Raw genomic sequence first — 18,017 nt, 5'->3', positions numbered from 1 at the left:
CTCCTATTTGAAAACCTCCATTAGCCGTGCTTGCCTCCTTTACACTAACTACAACTTCACTACCTATCTTTTTATACAATAACCGCCCCTCTGAAGATTCCTTCTTCAGCATTTCCTTCCGCTGAAGCTAGTTCTTATACTCGCTGCTGATTTTCGCTGCCCCATTTTAACCCCACCTGATCTGTTCTGGTGTGGGGATCAGAACTGCACAGGTCTCGGGGGGTTTAGGGCAAATGTGACACAATTCCCGATTCGTTCCGCGTTCCTCTGCGCTCCTGATAAATTTGCTTTTCCTTTTGTGAACTGCCAGCGGTTTTTAAGCCGACACTTTGCAACACCTGCTCTGCCGGCAGCATTCCTCCCGGCGGGGTAAGCACCAGCCCGGTGCACCCCCGGCACACGGAGCAGCTCCCCAGCCCCGCGCTGCCCGCGTCCCCCTCTGTCCCCCCCGTCCCGTCCGTCCCCGCCGCCCGCACCCCGCGGCAGCCGCGGCAGCCCGGGCAGGTCCGGCTGCTCAGCAGAACCCGCCCCCGCCCCGCCCCGCCCTTCCCGAGATCGCCCCTCCCTGGGATTGATGTGTCACGTGGTCCTGCGGTCCCGCCCCTTTTCCCGCGCGCGGTCCCGGGGCGGCGGGCAGCCATGGCGGGGCGCGGGGCTGCGGGACGCGTGCTCCCTGCTCTGCCCCGCCTGCAGCCGCCTTCCACGGCCCGGCGCCCACCCGCGCCGTGGTTCAAGGACCTCCAGGCTGCCGCCGGGACGGCTGCGGGCTGGCGGCGGGGCCGCCCCGAGCGGCAACTTTCGGCCCCCGGGCCTCAGCCGCCCGGTCGCTCACGGAAGCTACGGGAGATGCTGGTGGCAGCGGAGCTGAGGGGCCGGCGGGGTGAGGGGACCGGCGGGGCGGAGGGGATGGCTGAGGGACATGGTGGGGGTTGAGGGACATGGCCCGGCTGAGGGGACTTGGGGAGCTGAATGGACGGGGGGAGTGAGGGGGGCGGCGGGGCTGAGGGCACCCGGCGAGCTGAGGGGGGCGGCGGGGCTGAGGGCACCCGGCGAGCTGAGGGGGGCGGCGGGGCTGAGGGGGGCGGCGAGCTGAGGGGGGCGGCGGGGCTGAGGGCGCCGGCGAGCTGAGGGGGGCGGCGGGGCTGAGGGCGCCGGCGAGCTGAGGGGGGGCGGGGCTGCGGCCGTGCCGTGCCGAGGGACCGGGGCGCTGCGCGGACCAGGGCCGCGGCGGGGCTGAGGGCCGGGGGCCGCGCGCGGCGGGCGTCGCAGCAGCCCGTCCCCGTCAGTGCCGACACCTTCCCCGCCAGACTGTGGCGGCTGGTCAACAGCCCGCGCTGCCGCTCCGTTCGCTGGGTGCCTCCGGCCAGGGGCTGCTCATCAACCAGCCGCTCTTTGGGTGCGAGCTGCTGGGCACCGGGCTGGCCGTCGCCGCGCAGCTGGGTGGCCGTGGGGCAGCGGCAGCCGCCGGTTTCTTCAAGACCAAGAACTTCATCAGCTTCATCCGACAGCTCAATCTCTACGGCTTCTGCAAGGTGGGGATGTTGCTGGGGAGCAGTGTGGTGGGGGCCGGGCCCAGAGGGTGGGCAAGGCAACGGTGGCAACTGCACTGGGTCCCTGCATCACTTCCGCAGCCCCCACTTTTGCCGTGACCGCCACGAACTCCTCGTCCACCTGAAGCGCCTGACGAAAGGCAACAAGGCGAAGATGGCAGCGGGCCTGGATGTGACCAGCCGCCCACCTAACCGCTTCCAGCGCTTGCTTGGCATGCCACTGGCCAGGCAACTGCTGCTTCCGCCCTCGACGCTCAGCAATGCCAACAGGCCTGGTGAGTCGGAGTGGGCCGTGTGGGGCCTTGGTGGGTTTTTGAGAAGCGCTGGGTGGCATGGGTTTTGAAAATCAGCACTCTCCTGAGGGAGAAGGGTTACCTGTCCTTGCCGGTGGCATCTCAGTTCACCTGGTATAGGGAAGCTGTTGTTGTTTATGCAGGTAGATCTGCTGCCAGTAAGCATGAGTAGCATGGTTCACATGTATTTCAGGCTGCCTGTAGACTATAGTACAGTCTCCATTGCGTACTACACTAAGAACACCCTTGCCTGATCTCTGTGGAGCTGGCACAGCTCTACCAGATGAACGTTACTGCTTCTTGCCCGTCGGTAAGGATGCCCATCAGTAGGGGTGGTTAATAAGCTGTCATTAAATGTGTGCGAAACAGTGAGTCATGTGAAGTGATCACTAGAGCATCCTGTTAGTTTTGTGCAAAGGAAGCAAGACCTGGTAGTAAGATTTTTGTCAGTTGTCTCCTGAAAAAGAATTCACAAGCTACGCAGTTTTTAAAATGGATCGCATGAGTAGGTGAGAGCTAATTAGAAAATAATACTGCTGAAAAGCCCTAGAATGTGTTTTCTTTCTTTCTAACGCTCTTTGGGAGGATCTGAGTTTTCCCAAGACAAGTCTGAGCCCTCAGGATTATTCCACACATTTTGTGTCGGCCCAAAAGCTTTGTAGCTGGTGCTGTGTAAGGAAGATGTGAATATCTTGCTCTGCAGTGCTCTTGGGCTGCTCTAACTGTGGGCTGCTGCCAGAAGAGCACTCCTGCTTCCCATTCCCTTGGTGGCGTGTTAACTGTCATCTTCCTTGCAGCTGATACAGCAACGTGTTGGTTCAGCGCAGTGATCGGAGAAGACTTTAACAGCCTTTTTGTGGCTGGCTCTTGGACCCGGGTGATGCACCCCATGGGTGCAGAGCTGTAAGGCGCGGTGTAGGAGGAGCGACAGGACTGTGCGACCAGGAGAAGGGGAGAAGCAGTTGATGGTACTGCTCTCTGCAGCACCGGCTGGCATTTAGAGCAGAGTAGGGTATCACCATACTCTTGGTTACTGTGTCAGGGTAGGAACTGTCATCTAATTCAAGTGGTGTTTTCCGTGATGTGTGTGGAACTGCACGTGCAATACCAAGAAAACAAAATGAAGCATCGGAGAAGGGATGGAACTTATTTCGGTAGGGAGGCTAGGAAGCATTTAAATTAATGATTTGATGTGAACGTTGTTAACGCTAAGATGAGTCATTGCAGACTTCAATGACATGTGGTTTGTCTGATGTAACGCAGACCACTGGTAAAGGAAATTATTAGAAAGAGACGACTTGTTCATTTTTTGTCCTGTTTTGATGGCTGCAGTTTCAGAGTTTTTGCTCTAGGAGTCTCATTTTCTAGAAAGACAGAACAAGGAAAACATTGGGGTTTCTATGCAGTCAAGTTCTGACAGGCTGACAATGCGCTGTTGCGCTCTGTACTGACTATTTAGGGACACGTCTTTGCTGTAAATGTGAGGTAATTTGATAAGAGATACCTTTGTTTGCAAAGCGTCAGTCTGTTCCCAATGTCTTGCAGCATGGAACGCTGTGTTAAACATTCAGGAACAATTCCTGTACAGCAGCGGGAGGTGGGTAACTTGGCATCCTGTGGTGTCTTGTGTATGTGTTAGAACTAGATAATCTTCATGTCCCTATCCAAAGGTGAAATATAAACAAAAGGATTTTCATACCCCTGTTCGTTCTCTCTGTTTATAAATGGTGAAAGTACTGAACAGGAAATAAACAGTCTTATGCATTAAGTCTTAGCAAATCTTCAGGGTCAGCTGGTATTTATTTAGTGATTCTTAATGGTTAAATGTGAACTTGCAGAATAATGACTGTATGTTACTGATTTCTTGAATTAGCTTCCATCAGAGGAGTGCCAGAGGTAAATGTGAGGCTATTTTTTAAAAAAAGTCCTTTTGAGTGAGAATTGGAAACTACAGGTCTGAGAAAGCCTGGCTTCTAGATCAACCCTATTGATGTGAACCATCCTGAAACTTGTAATTCTCCTGGCTAAATGCAATCCTGCAGGGGAGTCACAAATGCAGTAGTTCTTAGAGAAATCAATGAGCACAGGCGTTCGGGGTGTTACTGTCAGTGTTTCAAGAAAGCCACCAAAACAGAAATCGAGCTGTCATGGTATAAAAGCAAATACCATTTCATGAAACAGTAACTGTCTGAGAGATGAAACTGTAAAATAATAGAGAAGAATAAAAGGACTATCTAGGAAATAACAAAATGGCAAAGTCTGGGATATTTTAGTCTGCACCGAACTAGTTGAGCTGACTGAGAAAAAATGGGCTTTGAATTTTTTTTCTTGACCAAATAAATGACTTGTCATAAACTACTTGCAAAGTCCTTTGGAGGATTTTGTCATTGCCCTTCCCTTAGCTGTTTGTGAACTGTCAGTAGTGGAGTTTGGTAAAATCTTGCTTTATGATGTCCCTTTCTTAAAATGTATTGTCTGATTTAACACACAGTACTTTCAAAATTGCTTTTGTTTGGTTTAGTAAGTTACTACACTTTCCGATGTATGGCACATTTCTAAATACGGGTAACTCATTACTGCCAGTTTAAGGAGATTGAATGCTACGCAGACACCTGTGTTGGCGCTTCACTCGTGTGCCACACAGCAGTTACTGCATGCTCGGGTCTAAGAGTACAGTCTCCTTTCTGGGTTAAGTATGCTGGAGCAAAGGTAGTCTTCCCAAATAATGTTGCAGAGCCTTGGCTCCTCATATTGCCTTTCTTTGCCTGTGAAAACTCCTTTCCTTAACACTTGTTTCACTTTAATTTGTACCCACTGCAGGACTGCTGACTGTAGGGCAGTTTCATCAACTTTACGGTCAAGGTGTTTTCCCTCCTTACTCCTACACGGCAACCTCGTGCCGAGCCCCCAGCACTTCACCAGCACAAAGATTAGATCCGACTGCAGTCCCTTCCACTTGGATCCAGCAGGGACCACTTGGGTTGCTGCCAGGGCAAGGGGCTTGCCCAGCTTTTCCAGATAAAGGGGCTGCCTTTCCGGTACTCCAGACGCTTCCAACGGGAGCCACGTACACACTCCAGCCTGTGGCTTCTCTTCCGCCACTTCAGCAAGGGACTCAAAGCGTTGCCGCATCCATTGCAAATTGTAGCAGCTCTGCATCTTCAGTGCCATACTCACAAGCCTGCTATCCAACAGGTATGGAAAAAAATTTCTGCATTTGCTTTTCAAAAATAGATTTTAAAGTGAGACTATTTTTCTATAATACTCTGCCATGTGTATATCTCAAGTGAGAATTGGAAAGTGTCCAGTCTAAAAGGAAGATGGACCTTTAAAGCAAAAGGAGTTTCTGTTTGCTATTTGTGTCCTTCCTCCAGATTTTGTTTGTCCCCTTGTGATTTTCTGGATAGCCTTTCTGTTGAGGTGAAAGGGTGAGGAGAAAAACATTTGTCCAAAATGTCGGTGTGAGGCTAACTTTCATTTTTGTTTTTTCAATTAAGCAAAACTTGGACCATGATATTAAAGCACTGAGACCTTGTTAAGAAGTAGTATCCTAGGCCGTGGTCTCATGTTTTTCCAGGTCAAGGTTTTAAACCTTAAAGATCAGTCAAACGTACTGTGTAGAACAGGGGTCCTCAAACTTTCTAAACAGGGGCTGGTGCGCGGATTAGGTGGCAGGAAGTCATCTGTGGCTGCTTGGTTTCCCCCTCCAACCCCCGGCAGGGTGGTGGTGATGTGGTGGTTCTGTAAATACGGGGGGGCGGATTGAGGACCCTGGGGGGCCATATCTGGCCCACGGGTCGTAGTTTGAGGACTCCTGGTGTAGAATATTTCATTCTGCTCGTACTATTTTTGTATCCAAATTTTTTTTCTTGCTTAGCTTCTTTATGTTGTATTTTTTTATGCACTGAAGACTAGAAAGTACAAAAGTCTTGGCTTCTTTCTTTTTTTGAAATTATTTCTGCCACAATTGTCAGTCTCACTTAATCACTTGATTACAAAATAAATCAGTCTCACTGAAGTGTTTTTATTCTTCAGAAGAGGAGTTGAAGCAAATTACTGTTCTTTTCCTTGCCCTTACCTTGAATTGGAAAAATCACATGATGGGTTATTTTCTGGGGAGTGGTGGTCTATTTGTTGTTGTTTTGTGGTGTTTTTGTTCAGTTTCCCTAAAACTTCTGAAATTCAGAACAGTGACCCTTTCCTTGAACAAACTAAAGCTCAGTTATTATTCTTTCCTTCTGCCTGCTCCTCCTTTGGCAGCTGCACCTTCACAAAGACAGCTATCTATCCCTGTTTAGAAATCCTACACAGTGAAATCATTACATCTTTTGTGCATCTCTTCTGAGACCTCTGCTGAGAACATTTCAGACAATAATCACTAGTTTCCATAACGTCATTTTTGTCAAGGAAGTGTTCTGAGGAGCTGGGCATTTCTTGTAGACACATGTAAATGTTTAAGAGACAGGCAGTTTCTGCCACGTGCTCCTTGCCTTGTGCCCCTTATGCAAAGATTACTGTGGTGGCCAAAGTGTGGAGCCTGCCTTACCAGCTGCTAACTATTAAGTCTTCTCCCAGGAGCAGGTGTCCTGAGAATCACAGAATGGTTTGGGTTGGAAGGGACCTTAAAGATCAGCAAGTTCCCACCCCCCTGCTGTGGGCAGGGACACCTTCTATTAGACCAGGTAGCTCCAAGCCTCATCCAGAATACTTGCTTCATTAAGGTGGGAGGTGGTCCCCGCTTTGTGTTTCTGTTGGTTACAGAGCATAGGCTGAAACTCATCATGATGAGTGGTAGTTGTCTCTATCTCAGCTAAGGCCCCAGCCCTCTTCCGTAGTCAAGGGAAGGAAAGGGGCGTCTCGGGTGCGATTCACATTGCTCGGTTTAGAGTTTGTCTTGGGGTAAGATTACTGGTGTCCTGGAAGTGCCTGTTTTGAAGTACTGCCTGTAGGGGAGCTGAGGGAGACCAGCGCAGATTTAGACATGAATATGTAGATCTCTCTCACTGGATGACGCTCGTTGCTTTAAGTTTAAAGGATAACTTGGCTATGTTGCTCAGGTAGAATCTTCTGGGGTGGGAGGTGGGTGTGAGAATGTGGTGAAAACATACCAAATTTTGCAAGGTGTAATCAAAACTAAAATACAGAAACTTAGGGAATCTGAGGCATTTGAAAACTCCAGTGAATTAATTAGCGTTTCTGAGAGTGTAAGTGACATTTCACTGGAGTATGATAAATCTTTTAATTTTCACTGTCACTTAGGACTGTCTCAGTGGTTTTACTTCTGTGCCTGTGTATCTCTTAATCTCTCCGTTATCCTTTCTTCTGTATATTATAACATACAGCATGCTGAAAGCGTGTTTCTTCATATGTCCACATGAAAAAGTCTGGTTTCCTTCATCATGAGAGCATAGCAGCAAGATTAGTTTGTTTGGAAAGTGATAGTTAACCTTAAGATACATATTTAATAAGTGAGAGAACTGAAGAATGTATGTTCAATCTTATTCTTGACTCTTTTCATTTCACTTTTGAAGTCCCATTAAATGAAATCAAAGTAGAACTTTCTGAAAAGATTTCTTTTTATGTGTATTCAAACTTGTTTGTTAACTTCTGTGACAAAAAGTTTTCCCTGGTTTTTCATTATGATTCTTATTGAAAAGTCAGTAAAATAAAATATGCTCGTCTAAGTCTTTTTTTCCCCACTAGCCTTAGACCAGAATTATTGTAAGGATTTAGTTCTGTTTACTTTCGGCTATCTGCAAAACCTTTGACAGTAGTAGAATCGGGTCAAAGAAATGCGTTGAAGCTTCATTATCTGAAAAATTCATTATAATGAAAAATCAGTCATGGAGACCATGTGAGACATTATTAGTTATTGGTGCCACCTGACAGCACAAGTCCAATTGCGCCTTTTGAATACATCTGTTCCTGTAGGGTTCATTTACAGATGAAAACCTTTCTGGTGAGTGGTAGTTCAGGAGTAGTCATGATATTCTTCGGAATGATACACTCTTGGTTAAGATAATTCATTTTCTTTGTAAGTCTTAAAATTCACATGGTCACAAGTGTGTATGAACACCTAGGCTCAGCTATGTGAATACACTTTTTGTGGTGTATTGTGACAAGAAACTCAAGCAGCCAAATCAGAGAGGTGATATTAAGACACAAAAGACTGATTATGAAGTTTCTGCATGTATGTGTGTGTTTTATCAATTTTACAATATATATTTTTAATATATCTATACATATCTTAAAATAAGTATTTTTAAGATTAAGAAATTGGTCTTAAAATCACTTGGAAGGTAACAATAAATTTCTGGAATTTCACTTACTGTGTGATTATTGAAATGTTTAATCAAAGTAAGCTATAGAACTCTGCACACCAGACACAGGTTCCGGCAGTCTGATAGCTGTGTTTTGAATTCTTGCAGCCACACCACAGAGCTGTTCAGCAGCAGCCCACACAGATCCTCTGGCTGGCTGTGCTGGTCCTACTGCTTCAGCGTGCACCCACGACAGCTTTGTCCAGGTGAGCGTAGCCTACTGAAAGGAGGTGAAAGCGAAGGAGACTGTATGAATGAACTGCAGGTTTATACACTTGTGAAATTCAGGATAAAAATTTGAAAATTGATCTGCTTGATAAAGTGAAAGTGATGTGGTTTACAAATACCTATTTCAAAGAACCACTGAATGTTAAACGGGTAGTTTTGTAATTCAGGTTAGGTTTCAGGGTAGCAGCATAGCGGGTGTCCTCATCAGTGGAGTGTTTTTTTGCTTGACTTCACCAGAATCACTTTTAGTTAATGAGCCTGCATTTGTCTTGGAAGAATGTTCTTGCCTGGACAAAAAGAGATTCTTTAATATTATGAAAATAGTGAGAAGCAGCTCCACTTCTTTGTCCCGGACAGCTTCCTGCAGTCCTGAGTTTCATTTGTTGAACGAGAAAAACTAAGGTGACTTTTTGGAATGGGCCCCACCTCAGAGATCTCTTATTAAAGATAACTCCAGTACTTCCTGTAAATGCGTTATGTAATTCTAGTGGAAACTGCACCTTATTTGGAGGGCCTGGCTTATCAGGTATCGGAAGATCTGAAGGAAGAATGCAAGGGCTTCCTTTTCTATTACAGCATAACGCATATACTTTTTTCCCCCCTCCCAGAGGACAAGCGTAGCAAGTTATGCTTATGTGTGTTGAAAAAGGGTTGACCTACCCAAGCTTGATCATCCAGTTTCCTGTCTTGCAAATTTCAACCTTTGTCTTCTATTCATGAGGTTTTTTTTTAAAAAATAAGCTTATCCAAGATGGGCAGGTTATGGCCAGGGTAACACGTTAGTGTAAGGCTATAAATAGCCAACAGCCAGTCATGCCGTCGATATTGTAGTATTTATTTTTCGCACAGTGCATCTTTGTCCTCTCACTTTGATCGTGAGCTGCTTTTTTCATCCAGGACGTGAGGATCCATCTGAGCGATGGGAAGTCACAATGAAATAGCTTATCTCGGAAGGCCGAGATCAATGGGATAGTAAACCATTCCAAAGGAGTTGTCAAAGGTGGTGTTGTGGCTAGATTGAAGGATAATATACAGTGTCCAAAGGGTCTAGTAAAAATCAGTTGTTTGGAGAAGCAAGTCCGTGGGCAGTGTGTGGAGTCAGAAGAGCTTTAGGCCACTTGCTAGTGGTTGCTTTGTTTCCTGGAAACCCCCAGCAAAAAGCTGCCGAGCATCTGGGCAGACTGCGGGAAGGCGATCCTCTGCGTGAGAAGGCCAAAGGTGAGCAGTGCCCTGTATCAGTTCCACCAGGTCAGTAACCAGCTGTCTCTGAGCAGGGTAACACAGCTATCGTACCGCGTGGATCAACGGGACTTCTAGAGATTTCTGAGTCTTCGCATAGCATAAGTCATTTCTCCTGGAACGTGGTGACAGGCTGTGCAGGTGGTACAGAAGACAGCAGTTTGCCTGCGGTTCTTGCTGAGCTGTGGGGAATAATCAGTTTGCCTTTTGTGTGTTCTGGGGCATATACTTCCCCAAACTTCTGCTGGGGGATGGGGCAAGCTGCAGTATTGAGCATCCTGCCCTGCCGGTGTATCGATCATCCATCAGTAACCACTTGCACAAATCCTCAAAAGCGGTAAAATTCATCAGCTCTGGCTGACTAAGCATTTTTATTGTTCTTCACAAAAAATAGAACTATTGCATGGTATATTTCCTATCGTTCCACTCAATACCTTCCACCAGTTGCAGGAATTCAGTGCAATGCTGTTGAAGCGTGGTTTGCGGGGTGTTTTAGGCTGTTTGGTCCCGCTGTGTGCTGCTAGATAGGAGTGGCAAAGCCTATACGAAACTGCTGGACCAGTCCCGAAGACAGTGAACCGTATTGGCGCGCTAGTAGTCAGCAAGCTGGTTACCAGCCCCGTTTCTGTTGGATCCAGATGGTGCTTTGTGGTCTCAGAAAGAAAAGCTGGCACTCTTGGACAAGGAAGCTTAAACCTTGTGCTGTTCCTTACTGGGTCTTGCAGAGAGCATCACTTTTTAAGTTTAGGAGAGATTAAGACAGGTGGAGTTTCTGGGTCTTGGAGGCCAGCTGCTGGGCTTGTACAGTACGCACCTGAGCTGCTGAAAGTGTTAGGTGACCCTGACTGGAACACGGGCAGACAAGGCCTGTAACTAACTGGTTGGTTGGCTGCAGTTTGCTCTCCAGAAAAAGCTACAGAGAATTACTGCATGGAATGGCAAGGGGACATAGGTGGTTATACCCAGACATGGTGGCTGATGATGGTGTATCTCACCAGGTTTCTGAAATCGGGGTTTCAGAGGTTTGTATTACACTCTCATCACAGTTGGTTACAAAACAGGGAGCTCGGGTACAACTTCTTGCCCATTTTTCATTTGGGATCTCTTAAGTGGGGTTTGGATTAGTGTGATGAATCAGTATCCTTGGGTAGGAATGAGTCTTTTGAGAGGCCTCCTGCTATCTTCTGCAACAGCAGTGCTGGCAGCTCACAACCATTAGCTCAATACTTCCCCGCTGCTTTATCATAGATGTGAACTGAGGCTACATGTTGGATTTCAGGGATTATTTTTTTTTTCCTGCCCTCACCTCATTTTGTTTTGTTTTGTTTTTTTTTTTATAATAGCAGCCCTGCTGTTTGATTATTGCTATTACCATGGTTATTAAGCTGTCAGTATTTCCTTGTGGAACTGAAGCAAGAGGTAACAGGAAATGGAGGAAATGAATGTGCAAGAAAAAAGAAGAAAAACTTTCTGACCTTAAAAGCAAACTACTTAGGACTGCTTTTATTTGTAATAAGGAATGATAATCAGCCATGTTATTTCAAAAAGAAATCAAGTCTGAACTAATTCCGATTTCCCAAGCGCTCAAGCCAGATTTGTGTAGTACTAGCAGTCCCTGAAAGTCCCATGTAACTCTGTTAAACATTCAGGAACAATTCCTGCACAGCTTCACTTCACCCGCTTCAGCACTTCCTGGACCATGGTCTCAGCCATCTCTTGAAGCTCCTGGTCTTCTGCCACCATAGTTCAGCAGCCTAGGCGGTGTGCTCTTAGATGCTTTTTGTCCGGCAGGCTTGGAATGCTAAAATGGGGAACAGCTGATGAGTCAGTGTGTTCCTTCACCTCGATTTGCTTTCCTCTTCCTCCCAAGACCCACGTCCAGACAAGTCCCTAGCAGTCAAGCTTGAAAAAATCTGGTTTCTCTGTACGCCACCTGGCACACGCAGGTTTTGAGAGCACAGAAGGAAACGATCCTTTTCCTTGCATGACCTGGCTGTAAGCTGCCAGCCCAAGGAAGTGTTCTTGGGACAGGAGGCGCTCTGAAAGTCCACCGCAGGCTGCCAGCCTCACACAAAGTGGGGAAGAAGTCACGAGTCGAGAACAGAGCCTGGCGGCAGCCCAAAGTTGTCCTCTCCCATCAAATGCTCTTTTGCAGCTTGACAGCTTGACTGTCATGGCAGAAGGAGCCGAAGCCTTCACCCTGGCACAGATACCACCCCACACTATGCAGAAACGCTTCCAGAGAGGCTCTTGCAGGGCATGGAGCCAGGCAGCTTTTAACGGGCACCCTGCTAAGGAGAACCAGGCAACAGCAGGCTCTCCACTAAGCCGATCAAAGACCTCCTTGAAGAGAAAACCAACTCACAAATGTCCCATCACCGGCACTTTCAGGTTCAGGGGTGCTGCACCTTTGGATGCAGAAGTCTTTGGATGAAAACCAGAGTTTTCACCCGCACGTGAAACCAGCACCATGGACGCTAAGCCCATTGAGTGCACCTCACAGGTTCATGCTAAATGTGAGTCTGTGCACAGACGGGACCACTCAGGGTGCCCAGGCACACTTTTGCATCACAAAGGGCTAGTGCCTCATGTCCAAGACGCACAGGGGAAAAGAAATAATAGAAGGGGGGAGACGAAGTAGTCCCCGGCGAGGCAAGGAATGGGTTACAACCCAGTGGGCTGGCAGAGCAGACCCAGGATCTGACAGCCACCCTCAGGTGAGGACACATGGCACACCAGCCAGTTGCCACCTCCTCAGCAGCCAAGCACTTCTCGCAAGCCCCAAGCACCTGTGTGCATGGCAGCACCTTCTCCCAAGGCCCGGCTACCAACGCACTGCTGCACAGCAGAGGCAGCCCCCAGCATCCACCCGGCTCCTACTCACTGGCCTCCCTTTGCTGGCAGGCTTTTTGGAGCTGCTCTGGCTGCCTGGTTGTCTCCTCTTTCCCTGCTGCTGCTGTTCTTGGCCCTCAAGCTGCTGGAGGCGGCGTCGCTCTTTCTCAAGAGCCTCCAGTCCTTCAATCCTCTTCTCGATCACGGTGAGATGCCTGTCAAGAGAAAGGCAGGCATCTGAGAAGGAGCCGCTCTGTCCGTCTTGCACAGGCCATTTTCTGCTCAGCCACTCCTGTCATCCTGCTACGTGTTGTGCTGCTCCAGCAGTCCCTGCAGCAGCTTACAGCTGCCTGTCCAAGGCTCCAAACACAGACCCCGCCGATGGGTTTGCAGCCAGCACAGGCTCCTTCCACCTCTGGGCTTCGTGTGTTTACTGGAACGTGAGGCTCCAGGACTTTGATCGGGGATCATGGGCTCCCTTCAAGAGCAAGCGTTACTTGGCCTTTTCTTACCTCTGCCTTTTCTTTGCAGCTGGCAAACTCCTCCTTTGCTCCTGCAGCAACCACTCTCGCAGGCAAGAAACATCAGTCCGTCCTGGCAGTTTGGAGGTACCCTCTAATTTGGCCAGGTCTTCCCAAAGCTTTTTCTGAAAGGTGACACCAAGTTGTGGCTTGCTGTTGCCTGGATGAGCACTCCTGCCCGCGTGTGCTAAGGCATCCCACAGGCCCAGGGCAGCGCTCTGCTCCAGCCACGCAAGGAGGGCAGAAGAGGTCCTCGGGGCTCTGCATGCCTGCATGTGACTTTCCTGCCTGCGCCCTGCACTAGCTCAGCCCGCTGCAGAGCCCAGCCCGGCAGCACAGCCCTCACCTCTCCTGCACTGACCGCCTCCCCAAGGTGCCACAAGTAAAGCCCCAGCCCTCGGCACCGTGCCGCTGAGCGGCATCCACAAACACTCCGCTTTGCTCTACCTCCTCTCGCATGAACATCTTCTCTGCCTCCAGCTTGAGTGTGGTCAGATACTGCCTGTAATCATTGAACTCCTTCAGAGTGCAAACCACCTATGGAGAGATGAGGGGAGACATCCCTCAAGAATTTGCCAGCCAGCTATGCAGACTGCCTTCCCCAAAACAGCCCAAACCCAGCAGGAGGGGAGATGCTCCTCTGCTCACCCTTCCCTCCCCTTCCCGGTGGCAGGGCCCCTGACTCTTCCACCACGCCATGGCTGAGCGGTGCTCCTAGCCGCAGCGCCAGGCCTCGCACCGGCTGCCTCAACACTCAGGCAGTGCAAGGCGACCTGAGGAGAGCCGGAGTGGGACTTGCCAGAGGGATGCTGGCGCTGCTTCTGCTCCCAGGGAAACGAGCCCCACAGCCCTGTGCTCCCCACCAGCAACAGGCAGCTGCAGCAAGCGCTCTGGGAAGCCTGCTTGAGGAGGGCTGCTTTTATCAGCCCCATGTCCAGACCTACTTTGTTGTCACTGGTGATGTAACCCTCTCCCTTCAGCCTCTGCAGGTTGTCCTGGCGCTGGTGGTAGGCCCGCAGGTGCGGGTCATGCAGGCTCTTGTATTCTGTGCTCAGCAGGCGGCAGTACGGATCTCCCAGATTGAAATAACCAGAGGGCTGGTGAAGCTGTAGGAGAGATTTTCCAGAGTGTAAAGGAGGCAGGAGACCACAGCTAAAAGGTGCCAGGCGGTGCTTGTGAAAAGGTAAAGGTCACTTGGAGACCAGCGCTCTGCTCCATCCTTCTGAATGCACGGAGAGCGCCACAGCCAGACTGCGGGGGCCAGGCTGGGCTGGGCTGGGGGAAAGACCTGGACACACTGCAGACAGGGCCCGGGCCACGCACTTTCACAGTGCCAGAAACCGGTCCAGAGAACCCACAAGTCCTCCTCTTCATCACCACACCAGGGAGTCAGGAGCTTCCCTCTACTCTCCAGTGCTGCCACGTGGAGGGGCTACAGCACTCGCTGTTGAGCAGGTGGCCACAAGGACTTCTTGGAATGGTGGGGACACCATCAAAGAGGAGAGCTTTTCTACCCCTTTCTACTTACTTTACCTTTTCCCCCAGCCTTGTCCTGTAGAAGACAGGCCTGGAGCTAGGCGACACGGGGATCTTGACCCCAAGTGGGAGGTTCAGCAGCCTAGTAGCTCCTTCTGCCAGTGGCTGTCTCCTGTTGCCGAGCTAGAAAGAGGGAGACGCGGGCACTGAGGCACTATCTCCGTAAGCCTGCTGCACAGCGCTCGCAAGGTTCTTGGAAGACTCCAACCACGGGGAGCGCCAAGAGCAGCCCAGTCAAAAGCTGCTCTCTGCTTCCTTGCCCCCCTCCCCACAGCTCCCATCCCTTCCGCAACCCATGTCTGTGTCCTTTTGCAGCAACCCCTCCCGCCTGCTTAGCCGTAAGCCGCGCTGGGCAGAGAGGCAAGGCTGCCTACAGACCCTCCCTGCTTCCACCCAGCTTTCGATCCTTGTCAGCTCCCCAGGCACTTCCTGAGCCCCTGGGGCAGGCCTGCATGTTCCAGGCTCCCAGGCTGAGCCCTCCCCATCGGCTCGTGGCTCACCTCTCCCCTCTTCCTCAGTGCACTCAGCTGTGCATCTACATTTTGTGCACCACCAGAGAGACGGTGCTCCATGGCTTCTTCCAAGAGCTCTCCTGGAGCTCTGATCCTGCGCTGGCACCCCTTGCTCCAGAGGCACTCAACTGTGGCCACCACGGCCGGTCTCCCAGCAAGATGCTATATAGAACAAGCGCACATTGTTGCATCATCATGTTGTCATGACACCACATTCTGTACACCTGCATCCTGGGAGGACCCCACGCCAGAGCAGGATGCCTGAAGGAGGCTGTGACCCCACGGGAAGTCCACGCTGGAGCAGGTTTCTGACAAGACCTGCATACCCGTGGAGAGGGGAGCCCATGCTGGAGCAGGTTTGCTGGCAGGACTTGTGACCCCACAAGGGACCCCCACTGGAGCTGGGGAAGGGTGTGAGGGGTCCTCCCCCTGAGAAAGAAGCAGCAGCATAAACAACATGTGATGAACTGACCACAGCTGCCCTTCTCCCTCCCCCGGCAGGAGGAGACAGGGAAATCGGGAGTAAAGTTAAGCCCAAGAGAAGTGAGGGCTGGCAGGAAGGTGTTTCAGATTTGGGTTTATTTCTCATTATCCTGCTCTGATTTGAGTGGTAATAAATTTAACTAATTTCCCCAAGCTGAGTCTGTTTTGCCCACGATAGTACCTGCTGCGTGATCGCTCCATCCTTATCTCGACTCATGAGCCATGGAGCACCTCCAGCCCAGAATGCGGCCCCAACAGCGTCCCCTTCCACAGGCTTCTTCCTGTGTCTTCTGTGGCCCCTCCTGCATCTGCCTCCCCATGGGTACCCCCTGCTGTGCACCCCCACATGTCTCCCCCCACCTCCTGCCCCAGCAGCTCCACACAGGCCAGAGCAGCAGAGCCGGGCCCTCCTCTGACTGGTCACAGCACCCGTGCCACGAGCTCTCTGTTTTGCTGATTGACTGCATACCAAGCACAAATGAATTCCAAGTCAACTATAAGAATGAAGGCCATTTATTAGATTACAGTGTAATACAGGAAAATAGCATGCAGTATGATAAAAGGAAACAGTACTGGTTCCGATGCACAATATGATAGAAGAGCAACAGGAGCGAAGCATCAAATCGTTACTGCAAAGCATGACAGAGACTAAGAGAAGGATACATCACCAATTACCACCTGAACGTCATCCAGGCCCACCCTTCAGCTGGGAACCCCCTTGCAGCCGGCGCCACGAGTCTCTCGGGAACTGGGAAAATTTCTACGTGGTGTGTCCACCCATCCGTGAGGCTTCTCACCCGGGCCTGCAGCTTGCCCGCCTTTATACTCGGCAAAAACCAAAAATACCTTACATGTCTAGCGTATGTATGTCAATTTCTAAGTTTAGGCTAAGTGCAGGCACACACTATCTCATGCTGCATAAGGTTCACACACGCCGGGGCATCGCCCAGACGCCCAAGCGCGGTGGAGTGACCACCATGACACAGCTGCGCACAGTATCAATTGTCCGGATGGCGCTGCTCACATCTTGCTTGTTCAGGGGCTCAGGACAAACACCACCTGCTCCTTACAGTTGTCCTGGAGCTCCCCGAGTTCACTGCCCAAGTGAAGCCGTGCCTAGTTAAAGACAAAGACTTTTTCATAAATATATTTTACAGTATTTCTTAGTGTAATAATATCATCTTAAACCTTAGCTTTTAAAAAGTTTTTTTTTGAAAGAAAATGGGGAACAGCTGATGAGTCAGTGTGTTCCTTCACCTCGGTTTGCTTTCCTCTTCCTCCCAAGACCCACATCCAGACAAGTCCCTAGCAGTCAAGCTTGAAAAAAATCTGGTTTCTCTCACAGCAACAGTGTGATTAGAACTGTAGCACTCTTCTTCCTTCCAGACTTCAACCATCAGCATCATGCATCTCCACCCCACTGGCCCTGCAGCAATTACTCACCGATATTTTAATATTTCCTCTGCCAGCTGAAGTAAAGCTGATGTTCCACACTCTTCTGTGAAAGCAGAAGGACCTGAATAGAAGGCACTTGAAGAAGTTAAAAAACAGAGTGGGGGTGGCCCTGGACCAGCTGTGGGTGCTGAGCAGTGGGAAGGAGGCAGCGCAGGAAGAATGAGAAGAGGAGGGAGGCAGTGGCAATGACAGGACCTCCATCATCCTTGCCGTGCCCAGTGGCTCCTCCGTTTCCACTTTTGGGTGAGCATGGTGCCACATCCCACGGCCGGGCAGGAGAGGTTCCCAGCCATGCCCACACCATCCCATGAATGGCCTCTGCCCCCCATGCAGAGCATGGGCAGGGGGCAGGATGCACGCCAGCAGGGAGGGAGGGAGGGGCAGATGTTTCCATGTCTTGCACCCACTGGTCCCCTTTTGGTTTCCAGAAGGGAAGGGCTAAAGCAGCTGCTCAGGCAGGACGGAGCAAGCCAGGGCTTGGGAAATGTCTCTGTCCCACCCCATGGGGCTTTGTCCTGCCCCTGTGCCCTTCCCCATGGGGCAGGGCCGTGCAGGCACCTGCGTCTGCCCAGGGCTGGGGGTCAGTGGGGCCTGATGCTGTGTCTCCTCTGCCTGCAGCTCCCGGGTGCTGAAGGAGCTGTGGGTGGGCACGCTGCTGGGGTAACTGGGGGGATGCTCCAGGCACAGCAGGGGGAACCCAGCCCCGCAGCTGGGCACAGGTGCCCCTGTGGCTGCAGGCAGCTCTCGGGCAGAGCTGCCTGACAAGAGAGAAGAGGTGACTTGGGGCTCACCCAGCTCTCTTCCTCTCCCTTCCCACTGCACAGGCCACCAGAAGGAGCCAAGGGAGCCCGGGTGACCTGTCTCCCATCAATCAAGCTCCTGGAGGAGCTGAGCTGCCACTGCCATGAGTGTCTCTCTGCTCTGGGCTCTGTCCCCAAGCACTGCTCCTCCAGCCGAGCAGCAGAGGTGTCACTTCTTCCCCTCCTTCTCTCCCGCCCCGTGGAGGACAGTGCGCGCCAGGAGCCTGGAGAGGCTGACGGAGGCACAG

General features: G+C 50.7%; 1 protein-coding gene across 1 annotated transcript; it reads left to right on the top strand.

The window, feature by feature from the left end:
• The first annotated feature begins 579 nt into the window (after window positions 1–579).
• Window positions 580–11,986, top strand: LOC308057427 (heat shock factor protein 5-like). Its single transcript, XM_080411533.1, has 6 exons — window positions 580–880; window positions 1,308–1,532; window positions 1,632–1,825; window positions 4,664–5,038; window positions 8,272–8,369; window positions 8,749–11,986. Exons 3-6 carry the CDS (start codon window positions 1,705–1,707, stop codon window positions 8,776–8,778), a joined length of 624 nt encoding a protein of 207 aa, XP_080267659.1. The 5' UTR covers window positions 580–880; window positions 1,308–1,532; window positions 1,632–1,704; the 3' UTR covers window positions 8,779–11,986.
• The last annotated feature ends 6,031 nt before the right edge of the window (window positions 11,987–18,017 follow it).

The sequence above is a fragment of the Falco punctatus genome (genome assembly GCF_963210335.1).
Source record: "Falco punctatus genome assembly, contig: scaffold_91, whole genome shotgun sequence".
Taxonomy (NCBI): domain Eukaryota; kingdom Metazoa; phylum Chordata; class Aves; order Falconiformes; family Falconidae; genus Falco; species Falco punctatus.
Note: the sequence above shows the minus strand (reverse complement) of the source record. Positions and strands in the feature narration are given on the sequence as shown.

What these genes read in the sequence shown, in the direction of transcription:
- LOC308057427 (XM_080411533.1), top strand. Translation starts at nt 1,705, where the DNA reads ATGGCAGCGGGCCTGGATGTGACCAGCCGCCCACCTAACCGCTTCCAG. An exon ending in CAGCAATGCCAACAGGCCTG is followed by an intron (nt 1,826 to 4,663) that starts GTGAGTCGGAGT and finishes TACCCACTGCAG; the next exon opens with GACTGCTGACTGTAGGGCAG. An exon ending in CCCACGACAGCTTTGTCCAG is followed by an intron (nt 8,370 to 8,748) that starts GTGAGCGTAGCC and finishes TGTCCCGGACAG; the next exon opens with CTTCCTGCAGTCCTGAGTTT.